Genomic DNA, 26,610 nt, shown 5'->3' on the forward strand with positions numbered 1-26,610 from the left:
TGATATCTACATGGACATCCGTAGGGGATATAGCTCAGTGGAAGAGCGCTCGCTTTGCATGTGAGAAGTCCCGGATTCTACCCCCGGTATGTCCATTTCGCGGTTTTAGTCTAAAAGTATTTAATTTTACGATGATATATACTCGTACATTCGTAGGGGATATAGCTCAGTGGAAGAGCGCTCGCTTTGCATGTGAGAAGTCCCGGGTTCAACCCCCGGTATCTCCATTTCGTGGTTTTAGTCTAAAAGTATTTAATTTTACGATGATCTCTACTTGTACATCAGTAGAGGATATAGCTCAGTGGAAGAGCGCTCGCTTTGCATGTGGGAAGTCCTGGGTTCAACCCCCGTATCTCCATTTCGCGGCTCTAGTCTATAAGTGTTCAATTTTACGATGCTCTCTACTTGGATATCCGAAGGGGATATAGCTCAGTGGACGCACAATTTATTGAAACGGAAGCAAGATTTATTCAAAGAAAATCAAACGGACTTGATTGCCACTTCAGATTTAAATAATGTTCGTAAAGACTGCGATGATTTGGAACTGAAACATGTGTTTTTTGCTGGTATTGACAGAACTTTAGCAGACTTTGTCATGTTGCCGTGTGTATATTTGATGCTAGTGAGTATCTTCAGAAGTGAGATGAGACTAGAAGTACTGAGCTAACCAAATTCTTCACTCGGCGAAAGTGAAATTAATATTCTTGATAATACACCAACCGTTGGCCCTCTAGTGGTGTTTTCAGAATATTCCCTCCAAAACGTGAGACGCTCGCGGTGGTAGATGGCCGAACTAGATTCAAGCACCCGCGTCCGTGTTCCGCGGCTTTAGGTTGAGGGGAAGGGGGTAGGAAATGTTTTTGGAACTCGACCAATTTTTTTCTCACAAGTGTAGGCGCGATTGAAGCGGCGTAAAATCCTCAAATTTGTTCACTAGTGCCAGGATCTATTACCAATGCTAGAGCCCTTTACTTCTAGTCTCATCTCACTTCTGGTATCTTTGGTTAAACATTTGTTGCATTTATATGAATAATTTGATCTTTAAGGACCATTTAAATAGTTGTGGTATTAGTGCTAGTGTTGAACTACCGATGGTTTATCAGTGGTACCAAAGAATGCTCAGTGACATCCATGTAATTGAAGCTGTTTCCAAATGTAATTGGAATGAAATTAACTTTGACGATGCCGAAGGCTCTGATATCAAAGTCATTCTTCCCAATATTACTGATTCAAGCCTATATTTGCGGTAAGTTTGATCCGACCCACAATGAAAGATAAATCCGAGAAATGGGTGCTGAACATGTGGTGCTTTATGCCGTAAAAAAGTTGCTTGACTGAAAAATTTCTTATTTAAAGCAATTTAGTTACGGCTGTGTTTTAGTCTATAAAAATACCACTAGGTGCTCCCGTAGTCAACAGGGTTCATACGAACATGGAAAACAGGGAAAACCTGGAAATATCAGGGGAAATCGGTATAGATGAAAAAGTTCAGGGAAAATGAAAATTACTTCGAAAAATCAGGGAAATTAAAGGGACTACAAAAAGGCATCGGCGGGTGGGTAAAAATTTTTGAAATACGTCACAGACATCACGTGATGCCATGATACAAAGGCTCCTCGTGGAGTGGAACTGGACATCTAGTCCTTGTTTTTCGCGAGATTGCAGCGCCAATTCCATGAAGTGATAATTTTCGAAATGAAACGAACTAAGCTTCTTTGAACCACGCCTCTCCTTGGTCACGTGCCTCTGACGTATTTCAAATAATTTTTACCCACCCGCCGATGCCTACTTTACAGTCCCTTTAAACGAAGTGAAAGAATTAAATACACTTCAATGGGACCCATAATCTAATGGAATTGTGTATGTTGGTCCCGCTAAAGCATCATTCGTCTATTGTAACATAGCTATAAGAGGGGTAAACATATGCTGATGTAGGTATGTCTAGTAACCCTATTTGAAATTATAAACACTCCTCCTTGGAATGTAAAAGAAAAATGCACCTGGAAATTTATCAAAAGTACTCTGGAAAACCTGGAAATATCAGGGAAATTGACTTTGGAAATTTCGTATGAACCCTGGTCAAAGGGTGGAGTTAACTGGCATGCTGAAATTAGCAAAGGCTAGTTTTAGCTCCACTCTTTTTGATAAGTTCTGATTGATTCCTGTCTTCATCAAGCTAAAATATTTGTTTAGAAGATTAGCCGTCATGTCATTGCTTTAATAGCTCTGTTAAGAGATGCTTGTCTCCACACCGAGTATTGAAAAAAAAAAAAAATGCATACTACCAGAAGGGTATAATTGAAGAAGGATGACACTCGGTATCCTCTTAATACTTAAAGTGACTGTAAAGTAGGCATCGGCGGGTGGGAAAAATTATTTGAAATACGTCAGAGGCACGTGACCGGGGAGAGGCGTGGATCAAAGAAGCTTAGTTTGTTTTATTTCGAAAAATACCACTTCATGGAATTGGCGCTGCAATCTTGCGAAAAACAAGGACTAGATGTCCAGTTCCACTCCATGAGGAGTCTTTGTATCTTGGCATCACGTGATGTCTGTGACGTATTTCAAATAATTTTTACCCACCCGCCGATGCCCTCTTTGCAGTTCCTTTAAAGCAAAGCGCGGGTCCAGTGTATCCCCTACAAGTTGACTTTCCTTACGAACTCCAGTTTTGGCTTGGCGAAGGCAGGAGGCATTTGTGGGCGGGATTTATAAGTGCCCATATAAATCCCGCCCACTAGCCTTTGCCAAGGCAAAGCGGGAGTACAGGAGGAAAGTCGCCTTGTAGGGGATCCACTGGACCCGCGCTTTGCTTTAAGTTATGTAACATGATTCTTCCAAGGCTCACCCTTTTCGATTTCTCTCCTGCTCATCAAACTTCAGATGGGCCTCGCTCCATGGGGTGAATTCTTTTGCTGTTTGAGTACTAAATTCTTAGCAATTAACCCACAAACCTCGTCTTGACGTGGGACAAAAATTGACAAACGCGCCTTGGCAAATAGTTAAGCTCTGATAGAGTAATGATGATGGAAATATTTATCGCGTATGTGATTCGGTTCAATAACCCTGCTTCGATTGTTGTGATGTAGGGAAGAATCATGTGTTACAATTACCCGGCTTTGTGGTACTGTACACTTCTCTCGAAGAGAAGAATTATATACTTCTGATACTAGTTTACTTTTGCCATGATTGAATCATCGTGTTCCATTTTCCGTTTAGGGACCCCAAAAGAACTAAAGTGAAGATAAAACACAAGGAACCCACCGCAGTAATGAATAAATTAAAGGTTAATTAATATAATTAAATAATTTAAATATTACAGTGATATCAATGCGGATCTATTTTTAAATGTTAAGGAGCAAAATATCATGCCAATATATTCAAGTTGTCCCTCCATAATGGATGAAGGAATTGACTGGCATAGTTTGCCAATAACTGCCCATCCGGCTGGAGGTGATTTACCATTATCAAGAGTTGACCGTAAATGTCAACAAGTCGAGAGTATGGTGACTGCTGCCTTGGATACAGCCAAAGTTGATGACGTAATCGTGGATTTTTGTGCTGGAGGGGTAATGTTTTGAATTAAAGTTAGACCAGTAGGATATTAGATTTATAGTACCAAAAGTAGATGAGAGGAAAAGTATGAAAAATGGCTGCAAAAGTCGCGAGTCATCAGAGTTTCGCCGTAGTTGACGGTTTTATTGGCGTAGCTATACTGGGCCTGTTCACTCCCTTAAAATAGGTCTTGTGTTAATTCGCGGTTACGCGGTTACCGTCGTCTGCTATTGTGTATGCTAGAACTTCCTCGATTTGTGTTTGTAGTCAGGACAGAGTAGCTGGTAATGTTTTAAAAGGTATTTGAAGGTATAATATGGATTTAAGTAAGGTTATCGAAGCAATAGAAGAGCACATAAAACTAGATACGTTTTAAACAAATCTCGGTAATTTAGCTATAGCGCGAGCAGCTTGCGTCGTGATGCGCGTGATCGAGTGGGCTATGGTTAAACCAAGGAGCATAAATGTCTGAACTACTTTCAGTCGCGAGTTTGCAAGTCCATCAGTCACTAGTAAACTAAATAGTTATTGGCTAAACTTTGATGTCCGCGTTTTTTAACACAGGCTCTATGGCCATTGTCATACTTTCCCTCTCATCCACATTTGATAGTACCTATGGTGTCTAAAAAAGCCTAGTCTGACCCCCTGCAACCTTTACTCCATCTCGCCCCAACCTGATATGTACATAAAAACATCTCCCTTATAAAACGGATGATTCAGAGTTAATTATCTTCTAATAAAGTAAAATATTATCAGAAGGGAATAAGAGAGAAGGGACACACTTTATATCTCCATAATGCTTTACACTCGTAACAACAGTCTTACTAACCTCAAATCAACTACCCTTCACTGATTGGCTATCTAACTTCTGCCTTAGCTGTGACGTCACATAAGAAGGTGACGTCTCGGTTGACGAATAAAAAGTAGTTTTGTTTACAACTTTACATTGAAGGAGATAAAAACTACCGAATTTCATGTTGATAAACGAAATCAAGCTGCGCAATTAATTTAGATGCACGGGAATTGAGAACATACCAAAATCCGATAATTTGAAGGTAATAAATAGATGAGAACTAATTATTCTGAATTAATATTAAAAAATAAAAATTAGTTTCAATAAAGTACATACTTGAGGTTATAATTACACAAGAACGAAACATCGACAGCCCTAAGCCTTTGGAGAATGAAAATCTAGCAGACAAATAGGCCGCCTGATACCGCGGAGATCTTAAAGAACTATATTTGCAGTAAATTGGTTAAAAGCTGTGTACTTGCGCAAAGTTTTCGCGGTTTTCTTGAAGTTGGTCGGACTCTCGTTACCATAGCAGGCTCTAATGTCTCCCTTCTCTCTTATTCCCTTCTGATATTATAATGATTTAATTGTTTTGTGTTGCGTAATGTAGGGTCATGTTGGAATCGTTCTTGCATACTATTTACCAAAGTGCAAGGTATAAATTGTAGTTTGAATTTGTCGCTTCTCAAGCTTATAATTTGTAATTTTAGATTATTCTGGTGGAAAATAAGGAATCATCGCTTGATAGAGCTCGAGACAGGGCCTCCATTTTGGAACTTGATAATATATTTTTCTATCAGGTTGGTTGTAACTTGTAAGCTAGTTTTCAGTCTGCTGGCTTCACTTACTACTGATAGTAACATCAAAAAATTATTTGGCCCAGTGTTAGCAGAAGTGAGATGAGACTAGAAGTATTGAGCTAACCAAATAGACCTTTTCACCGGTAGAGCGGGGGTGAAAAGGGGGGAAAAATTTCGAGAGGTGAGCATGCGTAGAAAGAATGTTTGGGGGCAGTGCAGTACTTTTAACCATTCCTTTTGCCTTATTTGCTACGCATTCGAGTTTATTTTTATAAAACAGTGTTGTATTACGTGTTGTAAAAGTATTAATTGAACTTCCGAGGTGAAATTTTATCAAATTCAATTGATAGACGTAAAATTAGGGCATTTAATGAAATTCTACTCACTAAATTGGGCGCCAGGGCTTACGGGCATTTATACACAGCGCTTTCGGCACGGCATCGGCGGACATCGCCGTCTATTCGCCGATGAAGCGATGATCCCGTACCGTCGCCAAGGCTTAGTGAGTTATAGCGGCCTACTAATATCAATGCACCGTTTCCATTAGAACTTAAACACTTTATTTCTTAACATGATTTTAATTGTACTATCTCGGTTTTAAATACTAGGCATTTTATTTTAATATTAAATTTCAAAAGGTCTCCCATACGTCCATCGTAGTTTAGTTTACACGTTTAACTCCATAGAAGCGCTATAACTCATGCCCCCAAACATTGAAACTTCTCATGCGCGGCCCTTAGTGTGAACAGGTCTATTCTTCACTCGGCGAAAGTGAATATTCTTGATAACACACCAACGGTTGGCCCTCTAGTAGCGGTTTCAGAATTTCCCCTCCAAAAATTGAGTGAGACGCTCGCGGTGGTAGACGACCGAACTAGATTCAAGCACCCGCGTCCGTGTTCCGCGGCTTTAGGTTGAGGGGAAGGGGGTAAGAAATGTTTTTGGAACTCGACCAATTTTTTCTCTCTAGCGTAGGCGCGATGGAAGCGGCATAAAATCCTCAAATTTGTTCACTAGTGCCAGGATCTTCTACCAATGCTAGAACCCTTCACTTCTAGCCTCATCTCACTTCTGCTGATAGTAACATCAAAATAATTATTTGGCCCAGTGTTAGTAACCTTGTAACGCGATATAGAGGAACACAATGACGAAACAACCTGTTTTAAAGAGAGAGAATAACAAATAGCACCAGCCAAATCATTATATTACGTAACTTTTAAACATTCCATAGTTAGAAAACTTAGTTGACGTACTTTAAAGCAAATCGCGGGTCACGTGGTTCCCCTCCAAGTTCACTTTCCATACGAACTCCAGTTTTGGCTTGAAAAATGCTAGTGGGCGCAAGATGCTGCCTAATCTTCTACACAATAATTTTACTTTGGCAATTACAATTAGTCCACGAGCCTTAGCTAAAACTAGCCTTTGCTAAACATAGCAGGCCCTCCACTGAGGGGTCGGTCATTCATGAAATCCCGTACGCTACCTGCATGTGAAATCCAATTTAAGAAATCCGAAATCAATGCTGATTTCGAAATCAAATAAAAAATCCGAAATCAGCAACGAAATCACAAAATCAGTAAAGAAATCATAAAGTCAGTAAAATAAAAATTACAAAATCAACAGAGAAATCACGAAATCAACAAAGAAATCACGAAATCAACAAAGAAATCACGGAATCAACAAAGAAATCACGAAATCAACAAAGAAATCACGAAATCAACATAGAAATCACAAAATCAGAAGCAAAATCAGTAAAGAAATCGTGAAAACCATTACAAAATTCACGAAATCCAAAATCAAAAGAAATCACTAAATCCGACGAAATCACGGGGAAAAAATCTCAAAATCCGAGGAAATCACGCGAAATACCTCAAAATCCAACGAAATCAAGGGAAATATCGCAAAATCCGTCGAAATCACGGTAAAAATAGCAAAATCCGACGGAATCACGGGAAAAATCTCAAAATTCAATGAAATCCATTTGATTTTATTGACTTCTGAAATCAAACAAAATCCGTCGAAATCAAACGAAATCCGACGAAATCAAATTGGATTTTGAAATCCCGTAGACTTTTTCCTAAACGTCCGACCCCTCGCCCTCCACCCTTCGACTATGAGAGCATCTGTTGTAATTTGTTTGAACTAAACACTAAACTACATCCGCGTCTAGCTTTGAAGTGTGTAAACCAAGGATATAAGTATTATAGCCAATCAATGTATGAAAGTTCTGGTTTTAATAACTTATCTTGAAGACATATTTCAATATGCCCAAGGAATTAAAAAATGTCTTGGTAAGCATCTAGAATTTATGACCAAGTTCCCTGGAAAATTTAATCATTCTAAGTCACAATGCAGAATTTTTAAATGTTATGTTTAGAGTGTATTACGGATGACCCTTAAACTGATAGGCAACGCTAATTGAATTAAGGATTCATCCGTAAAACACGCCTTGAAAATGGTGACCCTGACGGGAAAATGTGATAAAAACTCGAAATCGCCCAAAGAACATCCCCCTTAACTTTTGACAGACCTTTCAGAAACACCCTGTATAAACCTATAGATGCCTACGTCCTTTTTGCCCTGGGAAAACTCGGAGATGAAGGGCGTACTTCCCTCCCACGAAAAGAGTTTATACAAGGTTCATACAAACCTGGAAAACAGGGAAAACCTGGAAAAATCAGGGAAATAAATAGTTGACAAAAACCTCAAGGAAAACTCAGGGAAATTTATAATTTTTAGTAAAATTCACTAATTCAGGGAAATTTGCGTCAAACAGGGGCCGAGTAATTAAGCAAAATGTTCATAAACATCCCCCCCCCGTAGGATTAACATTACACTATACTTTGGAGGCTCATAACTCTGGTTATATTAGAGATACGGGGATGTTCTATGATTATGTTATAGTCCAATTTGCCCCCCGTCCTTCGATAGCATTTGCTCCATAGGATACTCCATATAGGGGGAAAAACCTGGAAAACTCAGGGAAGTATATGGGGAAAAACCTGGAAATCTCAGGGAAATTTATTTCCAAAGGTTGTATGAACCCTGTTTATAGATCAGTCTAATTGTTATTATTTACATAACCCAGTCGATAGATTTTTGAGGGAATAATACCTAATTTTAAGTTATTTTTATGTCTTTCTTGTATTAGTGCAACTTGGACCACTTTAAAGGGGCATTTGACATAGCATTGTCGTTGCACGCCTGTGGAGTTGCTACGGATTTGGTTTTAAATAAGAGTTTAACGCACAGGGCAAAGTTTATTTGCTGCCCCTGCTGTTATGGTTCTATTCATGATGTAACTTCAGTTAGTTACCCAAGGAGCCAAGTTTTCAAAAAAGCTGGAGTTACTACTGAGGTGACTAATAGAAATTATACTCATATAGTTTATCCTTTAAGGGTCTTTCAGACGATCCAACTTTTTGACTCAGCTCGATGGGTCAAAAAGTTGTATCAACTGGCCTAACCTTTGAAGGGAAAAGTTAAGTAAATCCTTCCTTTTCACACGACTAAAGTTTTACCGCCAAGTGGAACTTTTTAAGCGCCACCTACTTTGTCACTTATGAAATAACCCGCGAAAAAGGCTATTTTTGTAATTCATTTTGATTGGCTGAAGAAATGAATGAAAAAGTTGAGTCACCAAAAATTAGATCACTGATCCAATTTTTCCTAGCCAACTCTTTTGGTGACTCAACTCATCCAGCGTCTATTCACACGATCCAACTACTTGATTCAACTCGATTTGACCCATTAAGCTGAGTCAAAAGGTTGGATCGTCTGAAAGAGCCTTAATTAGAGTTGTGAAAATTTAGTATACAAGGTGTTCAAAAGGGTTGGTAAGACCGAAGTACAGGGAAATCTATGGGTGATTTAATTTAAGTGGAAAATGTTCTGTGACATTGTTCCCTAAGAGCAGCCAACTCTTTTGGTGACTCAACTCATCCAGCGTCTATTCACACGATCCAACTAGTTGATTCAACTCGAGTTGACCCATTAAGCTGAGTCAAAAGGTTGGATCGTCTGAAAGAGCCTTAGAGTTGTAAAAATTTAATATGCAAGGTGTTCAAAAGGGTTGGTAAGACCGAAGTACATGGAAATCTATGGGTGATTTAATTTAAGTGGAAAATGTTCTGTGACATTGTTCCCTAAGAGCAGCCAACTCTTTTGGTGACTCAACTCATCCAGCGTCTATTCACGCGATCCAACTACTTGATTCAACTCGATTTGACCCATTAAGCTGAGTCAAAAGGTTGGATCGTCTGAAAGTAGAGTGGTGAAAACTTAATATACAAGGTGTTCAAAAGGGTTGGTAAGACCGACGTACAGGGAAATCTATGGGTGATTTAATTTAAGTGGAAAATGTTCTGTGACATTGTTCCCTAAGAGCCACTATTAAAAAGTCATGGTTGAGTCGTTGTAAGGATGACAGCTTAAATTTAATGATGAAACTGAAAGACAGTGCTTAGTAGTTATGGGGTCATTAGTAAAACAGTCTAATCATAACTTATAAATGGTGGTTTGGATGGCAAAATGTTATAGAATATTTTCGACTCTCAATCGCCCATAGAACCCACTGTACTTCGGTTCTACAACCATTCATTTTTGGAACACCCTATATATATATTTTTTAATCTTAGGAATACATTTCATTGGGACATTTTGCTGATCGCACTGAAGTGGACACAGCATGTGAAGAACAGGGTTAGTCTTTGAAGAGAAAGTTATGTCCGAAAGGGTTTTAAATTTCAATCCTTTTTAAATGCATGCGCAATGCGCTTTCTATCTTATTGTGCTGACAGGCTTGTTGAAATTCGTTTTGCTTGTATTTAAGTTTCAGTGTGTAGCGTTTTAGTTGCATGCAAAGCATTACACTTCAAAATTAACCCAGAAAATTGTGTACTGTCTACCCAAAATATGGTACACTTATGAAGTATGTTTTATGAAATTTACTTCAATAGCTTATTAACTTCATGAAAGACTTATGATAATTGTGACTTTTCCAAATAGATAATATAAAATCGTGAGCTTGTTTAGCCGTTTATGAATGTATACGGTTAAGTTTTTCAGCTTTTTATCAAGTACCATGTCGAACCTTCCATTAAGTTCTTTTGTGATTTTCTACCTTTTTATAGAACACTTCTAATAGCGCTGATACTTTCATGATTCTTTTGTATCTTGGGTTATGATTGTTGAATTTTGCTTCAGCTTAATGTTAGTGCAACCATATCTGCTCTTGAGTTACATTTGACATTTAGTTACAATTAAATATGATAGATTAACATTTACATAAATATATTGTTGTATATTTCTAGGCAAGTTCTGTATGGGACTGATTGACACTGACAGAGCTCTATATTTTCAAGAAAATGATTATGAAGTCACACTTTGTACTTTAAAGCCTCCAGATTGCACTCCAAAGAGCAATCTACTTATGGGCGTTCCTTTACAACCCCAATAAACGACTTGTCAAATAAATTTTATTTTTGCCATTCTTATTTCGGCTTGTCCAATAACCATTTCAGCCCCCTCTAATGTTTTTGTACCTGCTCAAGCTCCGAGTGTAGCACCTAATGTGGGTATAACTGCGGCAACTGCCCCATCTCAAACTTGGTCTCGTTAATTCCTCCCGTTAACGTAACGTTGCCTTTGACAGGCGTAAAAACCCCATCGCACGTAGTGAATACGTCAGCGCCCTTTTCTCTCGATGTTGTGTCTCATATAAACACACCTATTTCCGCTCTCCCTAGGGTAGCATACATTATTAGTGCTAGCGGGATAGGGCAATCATTTTCGCCATAAGCCGATAATATCAATTATTTATGCGCTTATGTCTTCGTCAAATATTACTGGGAATTCAAAATTTAGTAACTGTCAGTTGACAGCCGAAGCCACTCTGCGGGTCCCAAGGTATTCTCGCGAAACAGCTCCGTTATATTCATAACGTACCGGATGACGTATTCTTATCAAAATTTATTTGCTTCCCTTTACGTGGTCCTGCATTCGATCTTTGCGTTGAAAAAGAGATCATAATTTCTTGCGGCGTGCTACTGACGACCGGTTTTGTGCCATGAACGGTGAAGTTGAACTGTGTTCATTGTGTGGTGATGTTGTGATTAGATCCATTTTTCGAGATGCACTCGCGCCAAATATGGTAGTTTGGTCCTTCGGCGTTTTTTAGAAATTCATAATATTTTGTTTATGACTAATCCTAACCTTTTTAGTAACCTTGAGAATATTTAGGAAAAGACCTATTTGTTTTAAAACTTTGATATTTTGCACTATAGTTTAAACCCCTACAATATACCTCACTAAAATTTCAAGAGATTCGAACCAGTGAAACCAAAGAAAACGTAAGCCCTTTATTTATTGTTACTTAGTGTTTTAATATTTTTTACAAAAAACTGTGAAACAAAAACTTCTCAAATTTTGCACATTTCAATATAAGTTCAAGAGATTTTAACTCCCCATAGACAGCCATGTCGAAAGCTGACAACTTCGATTTTTGCTAAAATGTGAGATACGTGTTTTCGGCCAATAATGGGCTTCTATAGCGCGTGAATCCAAAGTGTGATCGAGTGGGCTGTGGTTAGACTCGTTACGAACTGTACATAACATTAAAAGTTTGGCATAGGTGCTTAATTTGAAAGTGATCTAGATTATGTTAGCATCTTTGGCCAAATCGTAGAACATTGAATGTTCATTTCGCAAGAGAGCATGTGGAGAGTTGAATTCCACAACTCGTCCCTGATCGAGAACCATTATCCTTTGAAAAGTTAAATGGCGACAAATTAACCAATCATTTTAAGCCGATTTATTAGGTAGTTAAACTAACTTGTCGTAGTCCAAGATAGTGTTTATTCTGTGCGCGATGGTGATGATGGTAGAGTTAGCGAATTCCTTCTTGATGGTCTCTTGAATGAGATCGTCGGTGTCCATGTCGACAGAGGCCGTGGCTTCGTCCAAGATCAGGATCTTGGTGTTCCTCAACAAGGCACGAGCCAAACAGACCAACTGACGCTGCCCGACGCTCAGATTCTGCCCCCCTTCGGCCACAGGGTGATCCAGTCCCTGCTCGAGTGACGCCACGAAGGACTTTAGGTGGGAGTGTTCCAAAGCGGCCCACAGTCTCCTGTCATCTTTTTGTTCAAAAGGATCCAGGTTGAGCCTGAGCGTGCCCGAAAAGAGGACGGGCTCTTGAGGGATGATGGTCAGCCGCGAACGCAAATCGAACAAGCCCAATCCCTCCACTTCCACTTCGTCTATAACGATCTGACCGCTCACCCCCTCGATGAGACGGAAGAGCGCCAGCGTCAGCGACGACTTTCCCGCACCTGTCCGCCCCACCACACCCACCTTCTCCCCGGCTTCGATCCTGACATCTATGTTCTTCAAGACCAAATCCAATCCTGTTCGGTATCCGGTGCTGTAGTCTTCTATTGTTATTTGTCCTCGTTGAGGCCAGTCAGCCGGTGGTTGACATTCTGGTTTCTCCCACTGGGCCTCGGTCTCCAAACGACAGTATTCGTCAACTCTTTCTATGGAGACGACATTTGATTCCAAACCCGTAGTGGCAGCGACAAAGAGTTTCAGAAATTGCAGGAACTGTGATTTCATAATATTAAATTTGTACTTCATTTACAGAAAATAAATGATTGTTCCACGTGATAAAAAAGTCGCGCACGTGTTTTTCAAAATGCATATAATATCTTTCATAGATAAGAATTTAATTTAAGCATAATGCTGTATCACCAAAAATATATAAATTGAAACCGAACTCTCTAACAAAGAGGGGAAAGGGTGTTAGGTCAGGCCCGTTTCCCCAATTCCTTTGCCCTTTCCAGGAGGTATTGCACGGACAGTACGTTTTCTTGAAAACGTATCAAAATGGTGCTCAAACTAGCTTCTATACTTTACGAAAAAGAACATAGAAAAATGGCGGCATTAGGTGTAGCTAACCTAAAATTACGTTGTCGCTAAACCTGATTTCGGTGATATTTGGCGACTTTTCGCTATATCAATCTTCCATTGAAACAGTTGCACACAATTCTATCTCGAGTTAAGTCAGTAACTATTAGTCCTTCTATATCGTGCCACTTCAGCAACGTTTCATCATCACGCTTATATCAAGTCAAGAGTTACTCGAGAAACCAGCAGAGATTTTAGCAAGTGCAAAAGATTTTGATTTATTCGTAGCGCTTACCCGATCGGCATTAGCCAAGATAAGTCCTACAAATTCAGCTGCCAGAGCCTCTTTGCTCAAAACTATAAAAATTACGGTGCAAAACATCAAGACATTTCCTAAGATATTGTAGCGTACTGTCAGCCATCTGGAAAGAAATTCCGTTTTATTGACTTGGAAAAATGATTAGCGAGCTCGCTTTGCTTTGCATCCACAACGCTTTTCAATCTAAAGGTAAAAATGTTGTGTACATGCTGATAAAGCTGTTGCTTCAAAACTAAAGAGACGCAATTGAAATCAGGCTTTAGTAACGTAATTACAAAATTACCTTTGTGCCATGTTCATCATGTAGTTAGCTGCAGTGCATTCGTCGATCAGTTTCAGGAAGTGTCCTTCGAAGTTCTCTCCGGCGTCACACGCCCTGATGACAGTGCTGCCAGCCACTGATCCTCCCACGTGCGAAAACAAGAAAGAATTTCTCAAGCTTGTTATACGCTTGAATTGCCGATTGCTCGACATCAAAAAACGCTACAAAAGATATTGGAACCTAAATTACACATTGTAACTTTCTAAAAAATCACATAAAATGTCTGTTAACTTTAGGAAGTGTCTATAAGAATCTTTACTATTTCTATTGTTTATTTGTATGTTTTCTAGTTTTCAATAGCCTCAGTTGAAGCGCTCAAAGCTCTGACTTCAACCAACTCCCAGATTATTAAAGATTAAGAGAGGCTATTCCTCACTCGATACGAATTATGAGTTTAACCACGACAATTAACAATTGAGAGTGATACTGAATAATTAAGTATGGAGACTGAAATCGAGTTCCTACCTGAAGTGAAATGTATCCAACAACAACAACAATGCAGGGAATTATGAATAGTGGTAAATATATTGCAATTCCTGACGGGTAAACAACTAAAAATATCAATCCCCAATTGGTTAGTCTTAACGCTAAAGGTAACTGCTGGTCGAGGGCGTCGATATCTTGGGAGAAACGATTCAGTATCCTTCCAACTGGAGTCGTGTCGAAGAAGGATATGGGAGAACGAAATACGCTGTCGAGCATTTTCTTATGCAGACAGTTTGCCGCTCGTAGACAGCGAAAGACGTGACCAGTTACGTTCAGCAATACCAAAAATGCTTGGATTAAAGCAAGAGTGACTAAGACCGCTATACGGGTTGCCTTTAAGTCTGGGTTCGCTTTAAAATCTTCCTTGGAGTCCGCGCACCACAGAGACAAATAGTACATCAACACGAAATTAAGGGATATAAGACTGGTGGCTGTTACTATGAAGATCGTATAACTTGCTATGCCATAGGCTTTAAAATATTGTTTGTATTGTGATACGGATATCTGAAAATGCACAATAACATTATCACGAGGAAAAAATATGCGAAGAGAGTTTTAGTTCTCAAAAAGAAATGTCCAAACTCTCTTCGTGTATTAAAGAGCACATACGTTTCCTTCTTTGAGCGTCTCTTTAGTCATGAGTTTTGCCTCATCTTCATTGGAGACTTTTCCTTCGGATGCACGATGTAATCTCTCAGCTTTGATATTTAATGTACTAAAAACATTGCGTTAACAGAATTCACAAATTAGCAAAGCGTGTTAAACTTCCAAGGATCAATTGAAGAAATTTAAAATAATGGCTATCTCTTCAACCAAATGGTGGTTGTTTACGAAGAAAATCGCTAGGTTATTTTGAACAGAACATACTAAATTTCTATGACTTGAAACTTTTTCGCTTTTCTAGAACGTTGCAGCGGTAAAAAGTGTAGATTATAGCATCAAATTTACTCACGGCAGTTCTTCTTTATTCTCGTCGCTCATGTCACTCATGTGTTGCACGAAATAATCTCTGGCCTTTCCCTGACGACTCATGATTTCTTCATAGGTTCCCCTCTCTATGATTCGTCCGTTGTTCATGAAAAAGATCTCGTCCATTTCTCGGATGAAGCTCAAGTTGTGCGTCACCAAAACTCTCGTCTGTAAGAGATAAAATTGCTATTTGTCGGGCGAGCCAGGAACATCAAAAGAGCGACTCATAAGGTTAGCTAAACTTATAGCATTAATATAATTTGATCACTTCTAGAGCTGCTATTATTGAAGTTGCACGGATTTAAATCAAAATCTATGAGGCTTAGATAAACATGTATATACGGGATGTCAGTTGAAATTTATTTCATAGTAAAGAAACTAATAACTTTCCGGGCCTAAATATTCAACTACTACGTGGATTTAAACGAAACGACACGTTGACATCTCATTTAGATTAATGGTTGCATAGCGCTTTCATAGGAAATATTAAAGTAGCTTTGCTTACTTTCTTTCGAAGTAATCCTTTTGGTCCGATGATTTCGTTAAAGAGATGTTTGGCCACGTGCGAGTCAACCGCGCCCAACGGATCATCAAAGAGATAAACATCATCATCGCGGTAAATTGCTCTGGCCACGTTGACCCTTTGCTTTTGACCACCACTCAAGTTGATACCCTATCATGTAGAATTAGTAAACGACAACATTACTAACGATAGCAGCCATATATGGAACTATGAATGAAATGTCGCGACCCCAGGGTTTTCGATTAAAGCGCTTTGTATTTTTTAGTTTATCCACAGCTTTCGTGGATCAGGTCTTGCTTTGAAAACGTTCATTGGGCATGTGTTCGATAACATCCATGGTCCTGTGTTAAGCGCGAAAGCGCGACACCTTTCAAGATTAATGAAGTACCCAAGGACTTGATAGTGTAATCACTTCCTATGAAATTTAATATTTCAAAATCAATCGACTCCGGCTTCTCCCCCATTTTATCTCGCGTGTTTCCTCTTTATTTCTAAACGTCTTTAAGAAGCCAGGAAGAATGAAAACCTTCCTCTGTTTTAAATCCCGACAGTCATTAAATGTCAGTGCCATAAAACGGGGAGGAGTAGAAAAGGAGACATTTTGGAGTCTACACACAATGTGAGCCTATCTTCAAATAATGTAATACAGCCAATGGACTTTTTTTCTTATGAGGTTTTCGCGAGAGTTCGATTTTTAGGGAAATCTGATGCCGTTTGCCACACAATAAATTACAACAAGGTTTTCTAACATTCAATTTTCTCCCATTGTGCGAGTAAAGATTTACTTTTGTCATTCTAAAAAGCGCGTACAATTTTTTTTCTTTTCTACTAATGCCCGCATAAATAGACGGATATTGCATAGGATTTCCAAAGCCAGATCCGACTCTTTATTACTATCCAAGACTTCATCTCCTTTTTTACTCCTACACCACTTTGGCGAAAAAAAAATTTCGCAACATTTCTGGTTCCAATAATACATACTCTTTCACCGATCTCCGTTTCGTCGTCAGCGGGTAGTTGGTCGAGGTCTGGTTGAAGGGCGCATGCGCATATGACGTAGTTGTATCTGTTTTGATCCATGTCGTCGACGAAGAGAATATTCTCTTTTAGTGAGGCGTTCTGGATCCAGGGTTGTTGAGTGACATATCCCACTCTCCCGGCCACTCTCACCTCCCCCTCCACCTTTTGCATCTCGGACACCAGAGCAAACAAGAGGGAAGACTTGCCACAACCCACCGGACCCACCACGGCCACCAACGAACCGCGGGACACTTTAAAATTGATGTCCCGAAGAGATGCCGCTGCTTCGTCTTTCAGGTTCCAAAGAAACTTTCCCTTCTCAATTTCAATTGCTGAAATTTTCATAGAAACAAATTTATGTTAACATTGGTCAAAAATTACTAATTGTGAGTTCGAAAAATCTGGTAACAATCTAAACGCGACTTGAGTCTTTTCCTCATACCGGCAACGATATGTTGATTGGCTTATTTTATACTTATAATTTTTAAAGCAGAGCCTTTGCGGGGTTTCCTTGTAAAATTTATCATTATGCTAAGCCAGAATTCCTTTAGAGCCGCGGTATAAACCTAGTTATTATAGGAGGATATTTCCGTTTGTACTAATGCTCCTTATTGATTAATTAAGTTTTGAAGAAGTTCCCTCAGTTGTCTCTTTCTCCAAGCTCAAGTTCGCGCTTCTAACTTTTGATCACAATTTATTTTTGAGCTTAAGTTCATCTGCGTGTACTGAAATAGCTGGCGGAGAAAGTAAGCGACCCATCTCTTTGTTTTTTCAAGTCCCATATTAATTGACATACCATACTGCGTTTTGCTAGGCATCTGCTCGACGTAATGCTGGGTTTCCTCACGACTCAACATGTTTGCAATTCTTCTTACCGAGACGTGTGTCTGTAAAGAATTACTCAGCGTCATTTTGAGGCGTTTTAACTATAAGGAAGGCCAACATAATCCTGTACGATTACTTTTCTAAAAAGCATACCCCTTTGTTGGGAAAATGTTTTGTGCTACATGTTTTGTTATATGAAATTAGTTGCCTCCATTTAATGACCCGAGTTATAATTTAAAAACTTTCTTTTACAGTATGGTGATGACAATCGAATGATACATAAAATCGAAAGTATATATATATCTATATATATATAAATATATATAAGAAGTTGGGAAAGCCAAAACTTTACCTCTCCGTGTGTTACATAGATATGCAATTATTGTTCTTTATTGATAAGCAATTGCAGAAGTTAAAATTAAAGAATAGTAAATATACAGTATAACAGACGACATTTTTCAACCAGTAAGGATGTGTTTTACAGAAAGAAATCAGCCAGTAGGAAAGAGCAGGAAATGAAGGACATACATTTTATTCAAGTGTCTACTCTAAATGTGGCAAAAGGGTGCCAGGTTATACCCGTGTCCCCAGTTTCCTACCCCCTTCGAGTAGCGGGAATTGAATTCATTTGCGAGAGCTACGCCTATACTATTTACTGTACCTGCTGTTTAATGGATTTTGAGTTTACTGATGCTGAAAATACAGTTCCCTGAACTGTGATAGAATTACCGAGCGAATATATATTGTTTAATAATTAAGATGTTTTCGATCTAATAGTCTGGGCTTTTAATTATTTTACAGCTAGTTGGATTTCTAACAGACGCTATTCTTTGCGCTTCCTTAGTATTAGAGCTAAGAGCTTTTTTACAAGATATTATATTCCCACGACATGAACAGGAACAGTACGGCCAGTAGTTAGGCAAGGGTAAACTAAGTGAAAATTTTTTTTTTTTTCAAATGACATAGCTAAAACTGTGATTGGGTGAGAGCTCGACTTGCGTTGACTGCTACGATAATAAGGTGGTCACTGAAACGTATCGTTAGGTATAGGTAATATTCAAAATTATGTACCAAAACACGCCAAATGTTTTTGTCGTTTTAAAAAATTGAGATGCTGTGATTATCGGAAACCACTTAAAGCATAGCGCGGCTCCAGTGGATCCCCTACAATCTAACGTTCCTTTCGAACTCCAGTTTTGGCTTGGCGAAGCTAGATGAATTTGTGGGCGGGATTTATACGTGCATGTATAAATCCCGCCCACTAGCCTTTGCCAAGCCAAACCCGGAGTTCAGGAGGAAAGTCCCCTTGTAGGGGATCCACCAGAGCCGCGCTATGCGTTAATATATTTAGTAAAAGAAGCAAATGGTAAATTTTTCTCTTGACCCTTCCTGACATCATTCTTACCAGAACTAGCGTATTGATTAAATCCGGAAGCGTAAGCATTGACGTCGCTAATAATCGTACCAACTGATAGGACACGAAAGCTTTCCTCGAGGTGAGAACGTTATCATCGTCAATGAATACGTAAATGGCGAAACACGGGTAAGTAATCTGAAAATTTCGAAACAATATATATAGGAACTTCAAATTATTATGGAGGTAAAAGGGTATAGGCCTATAAGCCTTCAGGGATTACACAAAAAGTTTAACAAAAGATATGACGACCACCAACAGTAAAACCATCTTCAACCAGCGTTCTTATTTTATCGCTGAAATGTGGTGTTATCGCCTTTCTTGAACATGGCAAAAGCGAAGAGATTTCAGAAACATATGCCGTTTTGAGTCGTGCGAAAAAGTTGCAGAAGACACTAATAGGCGTACGGAGCTGAAATCTCTACACCTCTCTGTGCCCCCATCATCGATAATATTAATCCAATTCTTGAATTTTATTTACGTTCGTACCAAAGCCGGTATGAGAGCAGTTATACATATATTTATTCCATCGAAGAGGGCTTGTTTCTTCATGAGTGCAGATTCATTCTTTCTGATCTCAAGAACGATTCTCTGAAATGATCTCTCCCAGGCGTACAACTTCAAGACGCGGATTCCGTTCAAGATTTCGCTCATCACTTTCATTCTGTTGTCCTTCATCTTCATCAATTCAATCTAATAACGAGACAATAAAAAACCATACATTCACAGAAACTGCACAGTTTACATTCGCCTTGATAACAATAAAGCGTTTCAGGCGAACTGTTGTAGCTTAAGGGTCTGTAAAGAATGGCTCAACGGATGGCCAAAATTATTGGAAATACGTCATAGTTAAGTGACTGAGGAAAGATATTGACCAAAGAAAACTATTTACAATTTCGCGAAAAACAAGGACTAGCCTAGGTGTCCTGTCCCAAGTTTTGCTTAACTTGATTATCTCTTATCACGTGCCAAGCGGCATCAGATTAATCGCAATTTCGCACTACGAACTGCTCTCGTCACTCATGAGAATCTAGGTTGAAATTGCTCAATCAGTAAGAGTTTTCTTTTGTGTTATAGAGAGTGCGAGAACGATATAGAACGGAACAACTGTATTTGAGAGGTTTGTTTATTCGAGTGCTCGTAAAAGTGCTCTATAATATCTTGAGACATCTTTTTCTGGCTCTGAATGTAAAAGGTGATTTTTTTAAATTACTTCAATCGGGGACGAGTGCCCATACGCGCATTCTATCTTTGCTTGTTCCCCCGGCTGCAGGTTTTCGAATGCTAACGTTTTGAAAAGGCTTAGGCCTATTTTAAATCGCTGTTAATTTTTTATTGATGTGATCTACTGGAGATTGTTATCATTTATGGTCTATGGAATTTTGGTTGAATAACATTTACCTGCAATTCTTTGTATTTCTTGGTACTGAGATAGTTCAGTGGAAGAAGTACGACGATAGGTACGATACCAGCAAAGGCTGAATAGCCCAGTTCTTGATACATGAAGGTGAAGCACAGTACTAACTGTACCGGAACCGACCACAAGAGACTCAATTGCGTCGACAGAATTTGGAATCTGTTCGTGTCGACATACATCGTGTTCAGTATTTCGCCCATTGTCAGGTCACGTCGATCGCTACTCGTCAAGCGAAATGTCTACTTCGACGAATGTCATTGATGAACTAGCGTCCCACTATAACGATAAGACTAACTTACTTTTTTGTACAGAACGTTCATGGTTGCAGATTTTAGTCTCAGTCCTAGTTTGGTGTGAATAGTGGTCGGCGTTTGGACAAGATAATCCACAGAATTTTGGTTAATCAGTTATTCATGAATAATAATCAGATAATTATTCGTGATTACATTGCATTAATCATAGACTTCCCGTGGATAATTTCAAATTATGAATAAAGATAAAACAAACAGATATTATCCTATCCAAATGCCGACCACTAGGTGTGAAAAATGGCGCTACCTTCTTGCAACAAAGATTGAGCAAGACCGGCGAAACCGTAAAGGCAAGCGTAGAAAATCCCCTTCCACAAAGGATCTTCGCTCGTCGAGTAATCAATAATGGAACTGAAAACAAGTTTGTAAACTGGTTAACATGATCGGTTCCAAAGTTTTCTTAATTCATTGCAGCGTGACCAACCACTTGCAATCAGTTTCAAAGAAAATTCAGAGGAATGAAAACATTCCAACACCTGATCCACAGAATCAGAAATTGTTATTGCTTATGTGATTGGACCGTTCTCTACCCTTCACTATGAGCAGAGAACCAAGTGACAGCAACAAAGGAATTTAATATCGTGAAAACAATGTACAATTTCGTTCTTTTTCTTAACGAATTTGATTTCCCATTAATAATCACTTATGTTGTGACGTTTCATATATGGTTAAAATGTAAAATTGTGTACCCTGTCAAAAGGGCAGGACCAATAGACACTATGTCGGACAGAACTTGTAAGACTCCTCCAGTTATCAAACAAGATCGGACTGTCCTCAATAAGGGCCAAGTGATTGAATTGCTGTGATATTCGACTCTGTTTCGTTTCTCCGAAAAGCTTTTCTTTTTCATTTCATCGGCACCACTATTTGTTTTGGCTTGGGGCTTCCAGTGTTTTTCGAACCGGCGTGAGACAGTCAGCGCTCGCTCCGAGTCATTCAAGTCGTACACATCCGATGACTCCAGGTTTTTCTTCCAACCTTTCCACAGGGCGCTACAATTCATTTAATTCGAGTAAGGGCAAAATACGAGAACGCAAGACCGTACCAGATTTACCTGGTAAGCCATGAATGAACCACGCGTGAACAAAAAGAAGCATCATCTTCACTTGATTTCTTAATGTTTTAAAATAATCATCTCTATTTTAAGGAATTGTATAGAGTAATTAAGTTTATAACAGGCGTACATACACCTTATAGCAATAATTGTGTACCCATTTTCTTTTCGTATCTAGGCGAATTCTGCGCTAATAGCTGGACTATCATTATGCTTGACGAATAATCTATCTCGCTGCACGTTGAACCTCGCGCCCACCCCCGACCTACCGCGTTACTACTAACAAAAAGCAGAACAGTAATACTAGAGTTGCGTAGAAATAAACTTAGGTTATATGGGGGTACAACGATTCCTTTTAGCTGTATGCATTTCTGTTCATAAGTATGACACAAAAACGACAAGCAAGCAGGCAAGAGCTCCAGTGTCGAACTTATGTTACATAAACAACAAAATGTGTGTAGTATTACCATTTTAACTTCGATTGCGTACGGATGTTTTTCGTAGTGCGGAGAGGCGTCACTCAGTGTGTGTAATACTAGCGTAATTACTACTATTGGGTAAATTATCGACTCAATTATCAGCCCAAAATATTCATCTTTGTCATTCTGAAATATTTCACGTTTTTATCTGCCGTAATATTATTATAAAATGTAAAAGAAACGTTCGATCACTTGTAAATAGTATTTCATGATGGTGGATCTCAGTGTGATAGTTTGCGATAGTGTTAAGAGGAACCAAAATATTGTCAGGATTCCGGACAATACCGGGCCACCCTCTCTGCCGAAAATTATGAGGAGTAACGCCAGGATCTACAACAGGCGAGTTCAATTTAATTCGTCAAAACGTTAGATACGGAATTTTTCAAATTGTCTTACGTAAGTTCCAAATGGAAGAACAACAGCTAAATTGTCAATGACTTCAAAATCGCTCTGGTATATTTGTTTACCAAATTTTAAAAGGCTAGTTGCGGCCAATAACAAAACTAAAAGCTGAAAACACATAGCAAAACTATAGTACCTACGTTTTAGGAACTTTTCGGACATTAAAATAATTTGCAAGAGAGGAATCAACAGTGTCAAGAACGCACTTATCCTGTACACAACAATGACCCTCGCTCAATAAGGACTTACACTTTTCGTAATGGATAGATGAGAAAAACGGACGCTTCGCCGTTCCGACTTCACGATCAACGCCACTTCCATTGGGAGGAACAACCAGAGTATCGAGCATGGAACCCAGACTAGGACGGTCTTTTGAAAACACGGTGTTAAATCCGGATTATCAGTGTACCATGTTAAATTGCCGTCCTATTAAATAGTGTATAATTACAGACTTCATAACTACGTCATCAATTCATATAATCAGATAAAGTAATAAACACCTAACATACCCAAAAAGGAGATTTACAAAAGTCATCCAATATAAAGTAACCCATTTGTAGATGAGTAACACCAACTTTGAGCAATTTGTTTCCAACACTAGTCGCTGTGACTAACTAACGTTTTCCAGTATGCCGTTATGGTAATATTAAAAGACCTTGTACGAGTTGCACTCGAATAAAAACTAGTGGATTTTAAAACGAATTCGTCTACATGAAATGAAAAATAAAATGCCAGACTTCAGGAGATAAAATCGTTCTTTTACGAACTGTACATCTTGTCCTTATCCGTAGGGAAGATTATATAATAATCTTTGGACCGCTGATTATAGATTATATTTGTTGAACTTAACGAGTAAAATTTATTTAACAATTTATCCTTGTTGTGAGAACATTTTTGACAGATATGGAAAATGTATTATTATTTTTGATAGTTATGAATATTTATTTTACTATAACGGTTTGATGGTAGTTTTGGGTTTTTCTGAGGTACTAGTAGAGGTGACTAAACACCTTCGATATTATTCTTTGTAATGGTTTTTGGTATTTGGGAGAGTGAATTATTTTCAATAGATCAGAATATCTTCGGGCACAAGCGCGTGCAGTACGGACATTTTTTATTGTAAATCGGCGGGTAATAATTTGTATCTTAATTTGGACAAAATTAAAATTAAAATAGTTGTTTTACTCTTTTATAAGTTCTTTGAAATTTTGTTCAATTAAGCAAATAGGTTGCTAGAATCAGGCTAAAGTTAGTCTAATCCTTAAACGAATAGAAGAATTCATTTCGATTTGACGGAAGTCGAAATCTCAAAAAGTGACGAAAATTCTTGCGTAAATTCTACGTGTAACAGTGTACAACTAAACCTTCGTGATGAAAATCCATAACATATTTGCGCCTTTTTGTAGAATCAAGAGTCCAAATTAGTCACTATTGCAGTCCCCTGTAGGGTATGAAGTATCCATGATATTTCGAAAAAACATATACAGCACTATCATATATAGCTACTTGTGTTATATATACAAGGCATCGAACATTAGTGATTCGGTTTAAAAATCAAATGAATATTATTTCATTTCAGAAGTGAGTTTTAAAATTCTCCGTTGTTGAAGCAGTTCATGTAGTTTTCTACTTTTTAGAGTAAACACTGACTGACGTAGAGGTACAACCCTATGTACTGCACACCTTGGTAAACGCGAGTGTATGGCGACCAAAACAAAATTCCAGGTTTCTCGTTTTCACCGTTTTTATCCCACCTTTTTGGTAGCGTTAATTTTTATGACAAGGGATTGAGAAATTTATGTTATATAAATATAACGAACTTTCTCTGATAATACTCAATCGCTGAGATATTTGAAATAAAATACAGAAGATAAAAGTGAAATTTTGCGTAAACATAAGTTTATCATGCCTCTAAGTACACAAATATGGGTTACAACTGGGCATCTTCCGCAGGCTACTGTGACGTCAGAACTCGTATAGCGCTTTGATCCGAAGAGAGGTATGATAAACTTATGGCGTAAATAATGGAGAAAATTTGCAATATTAAACAATTTTTGACTTGGAAGGGTTAATTGGTGGTGTCACTGACATTTACTAATACCTTTTAGTTTTACAACATTTTAATCTTATTAGTGTTAATTTTGATTAGGGTTCGTTAAATTCTTACCACCTTTACGAATATTCTAGTCATTGGTGAAATATTGGAGTTCGATTTAAACCGTGCTTTGGGGTATTTTGTCCTCGACATCCATTCTGGGGAATATTGTCCCTTATATGAGGGGATTATATCCTTTGGCTATGATGGGGGATTATGTTCTCCATTCGATTTCAATGTTTCTTATTTCAATCGTAAGTCAAGGGAGAAAAAACTTTTGGTTTTTCTACACGCATTTTTTAAGAAACTGGCTTCCTCATATTAAACACACGATGGTAATCAACTGTGAGATTTACTAGGGCTACGGTGATATCTGTGTAGGTTTAATATATAATTATTTTGTAATCATCACGCGACAGCCATAATATGAGATTTCCAAAACCGTCCTAGTTAGCTTTATTGCTAAGTACATTTTTATTGTAAACCATAGATATATGAATACAAGTAAGGTTGAAACCTGCCTAGCTACCAGTGTTGATACGTCTACAAAGTTAATGTAAACGTAATTCATTACATGTTGGGAAACCAAAATAGACTAGAATAAAAGTACTGGAACGAAATTTCAATTGAAGTTTAGATTTACTTTTTAAAATGTTCTGCGAAAAAACGTTGAAGTGGCAAATTATTCAAGATTTAGCTGCGAGAAACGTTTGTTTAAAACAAGTTGAGAAAAAAATACTACCTCTCCGAGTACCTACAAACTTATATACCAAGATATGAAATTTTTGCTCTTTATTGATAAGATATTGCAGAAGTTCAAAATAAATTAATGAATTATTTAAGAACTATTAAAGGCATACATGATACAAAATATACAATAAAGCAGACGTCATTTTGCCTATAGACTGTTGAATATTTTTCGAGCGCATCCTTTATCCATGATTGAACTACGTGATTATCGAACATACCGTAACCTTTTTAAAGATCTACTTACTAAATTTGGGCGATTAACCTATAATGTCTTTAAACTCGAGTAGTGAATTGAATAATCCTGTCAATGGTTGTTTTTGATTTTTCGATCACCTTAAGTGGTTCGACTGAGTCAGATGTGGAGGATGCCATGGATCCGTTTCTATATTCAGTTCAAAACTGAGGCTTGAGCTAATCAGCCTCAGGATGATTTTTCCCAGGCGAGAGAGAAGGGCTGGAACGACTTGACAAAAATAACTGATCAAGTAAACAACGTTTGGTGATGAATTTTGCTTCTAAATAACTTGTACGTTCTGCTTTCCAGTGAGCCCTGCGGAAGAGAGTATGTGTTTCACGGAAATAAAAGAGGTGTGGGTATATCCGAACCCAACGCACCTGCATTACGCATCACCCAGGCACAGAGTATTTTGTTTCAATATATATTGCTTGAAGGCTGGCGTTTGAGTAACAACTTTTTTATGCCCAGTGATTCGCAGATATACCAAATAAACCATACGTAACTTAGCATTTCATCGCTTAAATATTTATTCAAGAACCTACTCCTCGCTACATTGCCCACTGCAAGTTCACTAGATGGATTAGTAGGCGTTTGAGACTGGACGGGGCCAAAGACTCCCCATACCTAGCTGCATTTTGACGAAGATAAGAACTGCATTTCCAACTGAAAAACTTCTTATATTTAAACTCATTTTCTCTTTTTATTATTATTTAGTTAAAATTGAGCATGGATTATGGACATCCATTGGACACTTGGATATATTACTTCAAACAATGAATACGTTGATTACGTAATTTTGTTTAGTTTCTAATAAGTTTTGTGTACGAAGGGATGGCCACACAAACCATCAGGCTTGTCGATGCATAGTCCCTATGCCACTGCTTACCGACAGCGCCCTATACATACTATTACCGCCAACCTTTGCAAGTTTTG

The 26,610-nt window shown here is 38.4% G+C and overlaps 3 protein-coding genes and 1 non-coding gene across 4 annotated transcripts in view; 2 read left to right on the forward strand and 2 right to left on the reverse strand.

The window, feature by feature from the left end:
- The first annotated feature begins 155 nt into the window (after nucleotides 1–155).
- TRNAA-UGC (transfer RNA alanine (anticodon UGC)) lies at nucleotides 156–227 on the forward strand. The gene has a single exon. It is a non-coding gene; the product is annotated as a tRNA-Ala (tRNA).
- Nucleotides 228–379: 152 nt separating this feature from the next.
- Nucleotides 380–10,628, forward strand: LOC149689167 (glutathione S-transferase C-terminal domain-containing protein-like). The gene is made up of 9 exons (XM_089869587.1): nucleotides 380–622; nucleotides 1,047–1,246; nucleotides 3,220–3,286; nucleotides 3,357–3,569; nucleotides 4,959–5,003; nucleotides 5,059–5,148; nucleotides 8,300–8,506; nucleotides 9,786–9,849; nucleotides 10,461–10,628. Exons 1-9 carry the CDS (start codon nucleotides 395–397, stop codon nucleotides 10,604–10,606), a joined length of 1,260 nt encoding a protein of 419 aa, XP_089725713.1. The 5' UTR covers nucleotides 380–394; the 3' UTR covers nucleotides 10,607–10,628.
- An 855-nt stretch (nucleotides 10,629–11,483) lies between these two features.
- LOC149689168 (ATP-binding cassette sub-family C member 1-like) overlaps nucleotides 11,484–26,610 on the reverse strand; it is a 51,270-nt gene continuing 36,143 nt past the window's right edge. Inside the window, exons 12-21 of the mRNA XM_089869589.1 lie at nucleotides 17,489–17,579; nucleotides 16,654–17,024; nucleotides 15,655–15,822; nucleotides 15,133–15,317; nucleotides 14,790–14,895; nucleotides 14,160–14,684; nucleotides 13,656–13,855; nucleotides 13,349–13,475; nucleotides 11,981–12,750; nucleotides 11,484–11,911 (exon numbers count right to left, since the gene is read on the reverse strand). Coding sequence (XP_089725715.1) covers nucleotides 11,800–11,911; nucleotides 11,981–12,750; nucleotides 13,349–13,475; nucleotides 13,656–13,855; nucleotides 14,160–14,684; nucleotides 14,790–14,895; nucleotides 15,133–15,317; nucleotides 15,655–15,822; nucleotides 16,654–17,024; nucleotides 17,489–17,579 — 2,655 coding nt within the window. The 3' untranslated portion in view covers nucleotides 11,484–11,799. The remainder of the gene's footprint in view (nucleotides 11,912–11,980; nucleotides 12,751–13,348; nucleotides 13,476–13,655; nucleotides 13,856–14,159; nucleotides 14,685–14,789; nucleotides 14,896–15,132; nucleotides 15,318–15,654; nucleotides 15,823–16,653; nucleotides 17,025–17,488; nucleotides 17,580–26,610) is intronic.
- On the reverse strand, nucleotides 20,504–23,242 carry LOC149689169 (ATP-binding cassette sub-family C member 1-like). The gene is made up of 9 exons (XM_089869590.1): nucleotides 23,104–23,242; nucleotides 22,844–23,020; nucleotides 22,589–22,702; nucleotides 22,385–22,522; nucleotides 22,181–22,318; nucleotides 21,714–21,772; nucleotides 21,349–21,651; nucleotides 20,907–21,010; nucleotides 20,504–20,624 (listed from the first exon to the last, which is right to left on the reverse strand). The coding sequence occupies exons 1-9, from the start codon at nucleotides 23,146–23,148 to the stop codon at nucleotides 20,614–20,616; spliced, it is 1,089 nt and encodes a 362-aa protein (XP_089725716.1). The 5' UTR covers nucleotides 23,149–23,242; the 3' UTR covers nucleotides 20,504–20,613.

Source organism: Phalangium opilio, unplaced genomic scaffold, assembly GCF_054372755.1.
Source record: "Phalangium opilio isolate 3A_F unplaced genomic scaffold, DU_Popi_V2 ptg000031l_1, whole genome shotgun sequence".
Classification (NCBI taxonomy): Eukaryota; Metazoa; Arthropoda; class Arachnida; order Opiliones; family Phalangiidae; genus Phalangium; species Phalangium opilio.